This window comes from Neoarius graeffei, chromosome 23 (assembly GCF_027579695.1).
Source record: "Neoarius graeffei isolate fNeoGra1 chromosome 23, fNeoGra1.pri, whole genome shotgun sequence".
Taxonomy (NCBI): domain Eukaryota; kingdom Metazoa; phylum Chordata; class Actinopteri; order Siluriformes; family Ariidae; genus Neoarius; species Neoarius graeffei.
The window spans coordinates 24,882,076-24,891,984 of NC_083591.1; the positions used below are offsets into that span (position 1 = coordinate 24,882,076).

The window sequence follows — 9,909 nt, forward strand, 5'->3', positions numbered from 1 at the left end:
TTCTTTATGGAAATCAGGGACGCCATGTCATTCGGACTAAAGAGGAGAAGGACGACCCAAGTTGTTATCAGTGCTCAGTTCAGAAGCCTGCATCTCTGATGGTATGGGGTTGCATTAGTGCATGTGGCATGGGCAGCTTACACATCTGGAAAGACGACACCAATGCTGAAAGGTATATCCAGGTTCTAGAGCAACATATGCTCCCATCCAGACGACGTCTCTTTCAGGGAAGACCTTGCATTTTCCAACATGACAATGCCAAACCACATACTGCATCAATTACAGCATCATGGCTGTGTAGAAGAAGGGTCCAGGTACTGAACTGGCCAGCCTGCAGTCCAGATCTTTCACCCATAGAAAACATTTGGTGCATCATAAAACGGACGATACTACAGAAAAGACCTAAGACAGTTGAGCAACTAGAATCCTACATTAGACAAGAATGGGTTAACATTCCTATCCCTAAACTTGAGCAACTTGTCTCCTCAGTCCCCAGACGTTTACAGACTGTTGTAAAGAGAAAAAGGGATGTCTCACAGTGGTAAACATGGCCTTGTCCCAACTTTTTTGAGATGTGTTGTTGTCATGAAATTTAAAATCACCTAATTTTTCTCTTTAAATGATACATTTTCTCAGTTTAAACATTTGATATGTCATCTATGTTCTATTCTGAATAAAATATGGAATTTTGAAACTTCCACATCATTGCATTCCATTTTTATTTACAATTTGTACTTTGTCCCAACTTTTTTGGAATCGGGGTTGTAATTAATTTGCATGTTATTGCATGAAATAAGTATTTGATACAATAGAAAAACCGAAACAATTACAGAAACAATTACAGAGGTCAGACGTTTCCTGTAGTTCTTGACCAGGTTTGCACACACCGCAGCAGGGATTTTGGCCCACTCCTCCATACAGATCTTTCAGGTTTCGGGGCTGTCGCTAGGCAACACGGAGTTTCAGCTCCCTCCAAAGATTTTCTATTGGGTTCAGGTCTGGAGACTGGCTAGGCCACTCCAGGACCTTGAAATGCTTCTTACGGAGCCACTCCTTAGTTGCCCTGGCTGTGTGTTTCGGGTCATTGTCATGCTGGAAGACCCAGCCACGACCCATCTTCAGTGCTCTTACTGAGGGAAGGAGGTTGTTGCCCAAAATCTTGCAATACATGGCCCCATCCAGCCTCCCCTCAATACAGTGCAGTCGTCCTGTCCCCTTTGCAGAAAAGCACCCCCAAAGTATGATGTTTCCACCCCTATGCTTCACGATTGGGATGGTGTTTTTGAGGTTGTACTCATCCTTCTTCTTCCTCCAAACACAGCGAGTGGAGTTTATACCAAAAAGCTCTATTTTGGTCTCATCTCACCACATGACCTTCTCTCATGCCTCCTTTGGATCATCTAGATGGTCATTGGCAAACTTCAGATGGGCCTGGACACATGCTGGCTTGAGCAGGGGGACCTTGCGCGCGCTGCAGGATTTTAATCCATGACAGCGTAGTGTGTTACTAATGGTAATCTTTGAGACTGTGGTCCCAGCTCTCTTCAGGTCATTGACCAGGTCCTCCCGTGTAGTTCTGGGCTGATCCCTCACCTTTCTCATGATCATTGATACCCCACGAGGCAAGATCTTGCATGGAGCTCTAGACCGAGGATTGACAGTCATCTTCAGTTTCTTCTATTTTCTAATAATTGCGTCAACAGTTGTTGCCTTCTCACCAAGCTGCTTGCCTATTGTCCTGTAGCCTATCCCAGCCTTGTGCAGGTCTACAGTTTTGTCCCTGGTGTCCTTAGACAGCTCTTTGGTCATGGTGGAGAGGTTGGAGTCTGATTGATTATGTGGACAGGTGTCTTTATACGGGTAACGAGTTCAAACCGGTGCAATTAATACAGGTAATGAGTAGAGAATAGGAGGGCTTCTTAAAGAAAAACTAACAGGTCTGTGAGAGCCAGAATTCTTGCTGGTTGGTAGGTGATCAAATACTTATTTCATGCAATAAAATGCAAATTAATTATTTAAAAATCATATAATGTAATTTAATGGATTTTTTTTTTGATTCTGTCTCTCACATTTGAAGTGTCCCTACGATAAAAATTACAGACCTCTCCATTCTTTGTAAGTGGGAAAACTTGCAAAATCGGCAGTGGATCAAATACTTATTTTCCCCACTGTACATCCTGCACTCAACACACTGAACAAGCTGAATGTTTGCCATGATAAATGATGTACGTACCTTAATCGATGATTTGTTGATATTAAGGCAGATCTGATGTGGATGGTCTCTGATTGCTGTCTTTGTATGGGAAGGAAAAAACTTGCGGTCTTTGGTATTCTCTGAGAAAAAATGAAAAATGCAGAAGAAGGGAAAGTGAAAATACAACAAAAATAAAAATGATAGTGGAAAATTGTTTGTAGAAAAGATGAAAAGGAGTGTAGATTAAACTCCAACACCGAAAGAAAAAAAGACTCGCAGCAAACAATTCGAAAACAGGAATTACATTACAGTAAATTGCATTGTCGTCATATGGGGTTTTCCGTGTCCTTGGCAAAGGTAACTTACTCTTCTGTGATGGCAGGGTTAATGCAGAAAAGTACATTGAGATTTTGGAGCAACATATGCTGCCTTCAAGATGATATCTTTTCCAGGGACATTTCAACAAGACAATGCAAAGCCACATTCTGCACACGTTACAAAGGCATGGCTGTGGAAGAAGCCTGTCTGTCCCCAACAGACAATGTCTGGTGAATTTTGAAACAAAAATATGACAACAAAGACCCTGTACTGTTGCACACCTTAAGATTTCTTTGCAGGAAAAATGGGACACCTAAAATGTTTAATCACTTCGTATCTTCTGTCCCTAAACATCTTTTACATTTTGTGAGAAGGAATAGCAACACTGTAAAGTGGTAAACGCTTTACTGTCCCAGCTTTTTTTTTAAATGGAAAAAAAGAATCAAGATTTAAATGTTTTTATTTTGAAAAAACAATAAAATTCATGAGGTATAACATCAAATAATCTGCTGTTGTATTGTTTCGAGTGGAATACAGGTTAAAGATTATTTACAAATCACTGTTTTCCCTTTTAATTTAAACTTCAACATATCATCCCAACTTTTTCTGGGTTTTGGGGTTGTAGTTATATTTGACTTGTGAAGTCTCAAGTGATGCTGTAATATAAAAGCATTTCAGGTTTTGGTTGCCAGTAATTGCTTTATTAATAAAGTAACATTCCAAGGAACACCCAAGAGGATTGTAGAAATCATTCTATGCCTCCACCATTCAGTGATAGAGGCATTATGTACTACATTAGCTTGTCTATCTGAGATTCTCTTTTTTTTGCAATATCTCAAGAATGTGTGGTTGAATGTTTATTTGTAGGATGAAATTATCATTGTAACCATTGGAATTGATCCAAACAGGGTCAAGGTCAAAAGTCTGAAATAGTTTTCAGTAATATCCTTACTGTTTGTCATACAGAGATGCATAAGTGTTTCTCTCTCTCTCTCTCTCTCTCTCTCTGTGTGTGCGTGCGTGTGCGTGCATGCATGTCAGGTGGCTCTAAGTCTGGAACAATGCACACAATTTGGACCAAAACTGAGGTCAGTTGATTTTTAAAATTCCTTTTATATTTAACCATTTTATAGACTTAGGTTTTAGTTTGACTTTAATTTCAATATGAACAACATTATTAGTGTTTTCCATGGTGAAACACACTTTCCAAAAGTGCTCACATCAACTTTGTGCCTTTCCTTTAGGATATCACATCAAGAAATGAGTGATGAAGAAACACACATGGTCTAAGGCTACGGTCACACTACAGCCCGCGATGCTTATCGATGAAAATGAGGCATTTTGGTGGCGATGCTTCTCCAATCTTCAAGAAGTGTTCCCAAACCCATCTGTGAGTGTTTGCTGCTTAGTTTGCCGACAAAAACATCGCCACCAAATTTCAATGTATGCATTTAAATTTTTTCACAATGTTTTTGGCCACTCATGAGGTGGAGACACACCAAAAAAAAAAAAAACCTTGCAAAACTCAGAGAACATTCGCCATGCATCACACGATTGGTGGCAATGTAACCAATTTTTCATCGCCAAGCATTTGTAAACCCATCATGAGCTGTAGTGTGACCAAGGCTTAACAGACACTTGCACACAGTCACAAACAAGCCAAAGTGAATTACTGAATCCACATCTCAAGTAACCCAAGTATGTGCAAATGTGCATCTCCATGCCCAAATGTATTAGCTTTCTAATGTCTGTGATAACTTCTCTTTGGTGTGCTGTCTATTATTCAGAAGATTGTAAGGTTGAGCTCTGAAAGGAGCACCATAACCAGAAAAAAAAATGTTACATACAAAGTAATGCCTCACTGTTCAATAACTCACTCATACACATTTTTCTGTTTGATATCTTAGTACTTCAAGAGTCTATCCACTAACAACTCCCACTGTATAACCAAACATTATTTAGTGAAGCATCAGGTCTGGAAGAGCACCTGAAAACTGTGTACATTGAAGGAATGTGTAGCTATGGAATATGACGATAGAAAAAAACTATAGAAAAAGACTATACTGATATTTGTTATGTTTATATTATCTAAGAATGGGCCAGTATTAGGAAATGCCTCCGTTTTTTATAATATGGTGTTTGCTATTTATTTAGTAATGATGATGGTGGTGATCATGATAAGTTTTTTTTTTTTTAATTATTATTATTGTGTGATTGTTGTTTACTACTTATTCTTTCCACATATTTGGCACTTCACTCCTCTTGTAGTTTTTGTGCTAGAAACTTCGTTCCAACTGTAAAATGTCTGGCCCCTTGAGGAAAAGTGTCATTGTATTTTCTTTTTCATAGTCCACCTGCATCCCTGTTTTTTTTTAATCCCTATATCCATCCATTTTTTCCCATAGACTTAGAACGAAAAATTTTTCAAACTGCTTTATTAGTATTGGTGAATACCCATGTTAGTTTTCAAAATAATCCGTCCAAACTTAATAGACATGTTCTGGGAAACACTAAAAAGCACTCCAACTCTTTTAATACCTCCATCACTTCTGCTTTATTTTTATCCCTTCCTTTTCTTCCCATTGGCTTCAATTCATTTTTCAAGGCCTAACTGCTTCTAGAGAAAGCTAGAACTGCTGCTTCTTTTTCTTTTTCATCCCTCCATCCTCCCATTAGAATCCATTGATTTTAGTACTCCTACATATTTTAAGGTTGAATCAAGAAACTTGGTATATGATTTCAATGCAAAAGTACAAAACTAAACTGCTTTTCTTACTAATAACACTCATCTCTCTCACCCTTCTATTCTTTCATCCATCCTTCTAGAGCAATCCACTGATTTTACTATTCATTGAACTTTTAAGGTAGAACTGCCAAATGTTGTATGCAGATTCAGTTGTTGAAACAAAGCACACCTTACATGGTCTGGTATACCTTTTTCTGTCCTCCTGTTTTTCTCTTTTCCATTGCTCCATCCTCCCATCAGAATCCATTTATTTTACTACTCCGACATCTCTTAAAGGAGTCACGAAACTTGGTATATTTATTCAAATGCACTTAACTGCTTTTCATAGTAATGACACTCATCTATCTCACCCTTCTATTCTTTTATTCATCCTTCCATAGCAATCCACTGATTTTACTACTCCTTCAACTTTTACGGTAGAACTGCCAAACTTTGTATGTAGAGTCAATTGCAGAAACGAAGCACACCCTTTTGTTATTTGTTCACCCTGCTTTTCTCAGTTGCTTCCTTTCTAGCTTAATGTAAAAGGCAATCACACGTATTTTCAATCTCCAAGAAATGGCCTTTTCTTGTTGTCGTTGTTGTTGTTGGATAAAGCCGACAGATAAGTAGGTTATGACACAATGCCAGAATGTCTGTCTATAAGGCCAGTGAGCACAAGGGAACTTTGTCAACCACAGGTCACTCCACCAACTTTGTCATCTTCAAGATGCTGCCCACAAGCAAGTGCCCACAGCACTGGATTAAGAGGGGAGTGGCTATGCTCTGCCAGCTTAACAATTAATGACATACCTTTTGACCTTTGCAGTTTAGTAAATTTTATACAGGGTAATGCCTTTTATGTAGCTGAAGTGCCCTTGAGCAAGGCACCTAATCCCCAACTGCTCCCCAGGTTGGTTTGGATATGTTGTGCTTCACTCTGGATAAGAGTGTCTGCTAAATTCCTGTAATGTAATGTAATAATACTGAAAACATCATCTTTAAAGTTGTCTCTGAGATATAGTACTAGAAATGGTTCAGTTGCATATAACATGTTTAATTGAATTGCAGTGAACTTTGGCTCAGCACAAACAGTATCTTGAGTGGCCTTCAACACAGTTGGCAATAATGTAATTTATTTTTTTACATTGGGAAATATTACATTGTAAAAATATTATACTTGTATCAACATTCAGTCAAAATTTTGGATCATGGAAAAATGGGTCCCAGTGATCTCATCCTCTGGGTTGGTGAAATTTATTGGGCTTTAACTGAAAGTTGTAATAACACAGCAGCAAAGGAGGGGTGGAGGTGTGAAGTGATGCTACTTATTGATCATTAAGTGCCTTTCCTATTGCATCTTCAGGTACTCAGTCATGGCTATATAACAGCTCAGATTCAAGCCTGAAGCCCTGTTGTAAGGTGCACATGCTTAGTGAAATGCAATGATTTTAATGAGTGTCAAACTGCTGTGCAGTGCTAGTTGGGTTTGTTTAGAGGTTGACCTAGACATTCCATTAGAAGGTCCAGACTTTCTTGAATGTTCAGTGACACTGCCACTAACTCTGCATGTAGTTTGTTATTAACTAATATGAATAACAGAATCATATATAAATGAGTCATAGATAGAGATTAATTTTTGTGACCCTGTGCAGATTTCTTGAGACATCGAGACATTGCTTTATTAGGTACACTGCTATACTTGGAATGAGATTGAGATCAAAGATAAACTATGTAGTTCTTTAGAATATTCTTCATGGAATATTCTTATTGAATATTCCATGTTCCAGCACATGTTCCATCGTTTTATAATGAGCACTTAGGCCACACAAATATTGTGAATGATTTATTAAACTGTGTTTATTTTTTGCCTCAAACCTGTGTCCTTGACTGAGTACTGTATAAATTACGGGATTTATCAGTGATCATCAGAGATTCATTGCTCGGGATAACCAAGTTTTTAAGACACTTATTAACCATGTTTTTAAGACATAATCCATCCCTTTACATCTTTATACACCACATACTTACCCCTCTGAATAATCTAATTACTAATCTATCCAATCTCCAATGTGCTTTTTCAAGTAAGATTTTTGAGATGTGTCACCTGACAGTTGGTTCTTTTCTAAAAAGTAATAAGAATTATGATATATTTCAATCTGGTTTTTGGAAGCATCATAATACAGTCAGCACTAGCTAATGTGATCACTGACCATATTTAAATGTAGACTTGAATACACAGTTTGCTTAGACAGACAGGGTCTTGACTGATTTAAGATATTTTTTGACAGACTTATGTGGGCATAAATCAAGATTTTTCAGAGACTAAAATAGTACAATATGGTGTTTCACAAGGTTTGTCCGTATTACCCTAGCTGGAAAATATGGAATTACTACAAGACTGTTTGAAAACTGAGCTGAACTGTAGAAGTTTCCACTGCTAGATTAATGGATAAGGGTGATCCCATAACAGCAGAAATAAAAGCAGCTACTTTTTGTAGCTTCTTCTGTTGTCTCATCTTCCATTCATATATTAGTTTCATTCACAGAGCACATGATTGACAGGCTGTGTCACACATTTTAATCTTATTTCACCTGATATGAAATAAGATTAGTGGAACATTTTCTGCCTGAAGAAAAATGCAGCAGCGGACATCTTTCCTCCAACAGAAATGATGCATAAAATCTAAATCACAGGTGGGTTTCCCAAAAGCCTCTTAACACTAAGAGCATCTTAATTAGGAGAGAGAGTGTTCATTGTGATGCTCGCTCTATCATTTAACGATGATCTTTGCGCTATAATGCTTTTGGGAAACCCACCCCTGATCATTCAAGGAGGATGTTAAATGAAAACGCTGGGATTTTTTAACCTGGGCCCTATTTTTCCAATTTCTTTGGATCCAAATATTTACAAGGGACAAAAACAATTAAAATTGGTCCAGAATTGAATTAGAACATTATTACCAGAAATCTTAAAATGGTTATACAATATAATTCAATGGGGTAATCATCCGTGTCAAAGTAAATGCGTGGTTTCACCACGGACAGGCTCATAATGTTAATTATTATAAGTGTCTGACAACATGGAAAGGTCCGCTTACCTCAATTACTGTAAAGAAACTGTAAAAAATGAGTGATTTTATACACTCATTGTTGACTCTACTTTTCTTCCTGTCTCTGACGTAGCACCCCATTCAATACCTGTTGTCGATTATTGCATAGGGGCTGTTTTAAGATGTTTACAAAAGGAGAAGTCAAGAAGTAGATAAGTCTGTCTCCAAAGTAATGCCTGAATATTTAATACTAGCAGGTTACCTGGCGTTGCCCAGGTTTTGCAAAATTCTGGGTTGCTCCCAGACTTCCATGTCAAATTTGGTGAAGATCCATCAAGAAATGGTGATGTTAACCCAAAACAAACAAAAATCCAAACATCCACCACCCAGGAGCCCACTGGGGATGCCCTGGGGCCCAAATATGGAATTTCTGAGTTCTGCTAAATTGTGGCTATCTCCTGTACCTACATGCCAAGTTTAGTGAAGATCTGTCGAGAGTTTGTGTTGATAAATGTAACGTGAAAGGCATTGAGGGAGGGGGTGGGTGGATGTTGTGCACCCCAGGGACCTCCCTGGGGCCCGTACATGAATTTTGTTTATATCTGCAAAATTCCGGGTCATCCTCAGACCTACTTGCCCAATTTGGTGAAAATCCATCGAGAAATGGTGACATTAGCTCAAGACAGACAAACAAACAAACTTTTCCGCTTACAGTGGTGCTTGAAAGTTTGTGAACCCTTTAGAATTTTCTATATTTCTGCATAAATATGACCTAAAACATCATCAGATTTTCACACAAGTCCTAAAAGTTAAAAAGAACCCAGATAAACAAATGAGACAAAAATATTATACTTGGTCATTTATTTATTGAGGAAAATGATCCAATATTACATATCTGTGAGTGGCAAAAGTATGTGAACCTTTGCTTTCAGTATCTGGTGTGACCCCCTTGTGCAGCAATAACTGCAACTAAACGTTTCCGGTAACTGTTGATCAGTCCTGCACACCGGCTTGGAGGAATTTTAGCCCATTCCTCCATATAGAACAGCTTCAACTCTGGGATATTGGTGGGTTTCCTCACATGAACTGCTCGCTTCAGGTCCTTCCACAACATTTCGATTGGATTAAGGCCAGGACTTTGACCTGGCCATTCCAAAACATTAACTTTATTCTTCTTTAACCATTCTTTGGTAGAACGACTTGTGTACTTAGGGTTGTTGGCTTGCTGCATGACCCACCTTCTCTTGAGATTCAGTTCATGGACCGATGTCCTGACATTTTCCTTTAGAATTTGCTGGTATAATTCAGAATTCATTGTTCCATCAATGATGGCAAGCCGTCCTGGCCCAGATGCAGCAAACAGGCCCAAACCATGATACTACCACCACCATGTTTCACAGATGGGATAAGGTTCTTATACTGGAATGCAGTGTTTTCCTTTCTCCAAACATAACATTTCTCATTTAAACCAAAAAGTTCTATTTTGGTCTCATCTGCCCACAAAACATTTTTCCAATAGCCTTCTGGCTTGTCCATGTGATCTTTAGCAAACTGCAGACGAACAGAAATATTCTTTTTGGAGAGCAGTGGCTTTCTCCTTGCAATCCTGCCATGCACAC

General features: G+C 38.4%; 1 protein-coding gene across 1 annotated transcript in view; it reads left to right on the top strand.

Moving 5' to 3' along the window:
- tmem71 (transmembrane protein 71) overlaps positions 1 to 7,089 on the top strand; it is a 112,943-nt gene extending 105,854 nt beyond the window's left edge. The window contains exons 10-11 of the mRNA XM_060905392.1: positions 3,554 to 3,600; positions 3,757 to 7,089. Of these exons, the coding sequence (XP_060761375.1) occupies positions 3,554 to 3,600; positions 3,757 to 3,780 (71 nt within the window). The 3' untranslated portion in view covers positions 3,781 to 7,089. The remainder of the gene's footprint in view (positions 1 to 3,553; positions 3,601 to 3,756) is intronic.
- Positions 7,090 to 9,909: the final 2,820 nt, after the last annotated feature.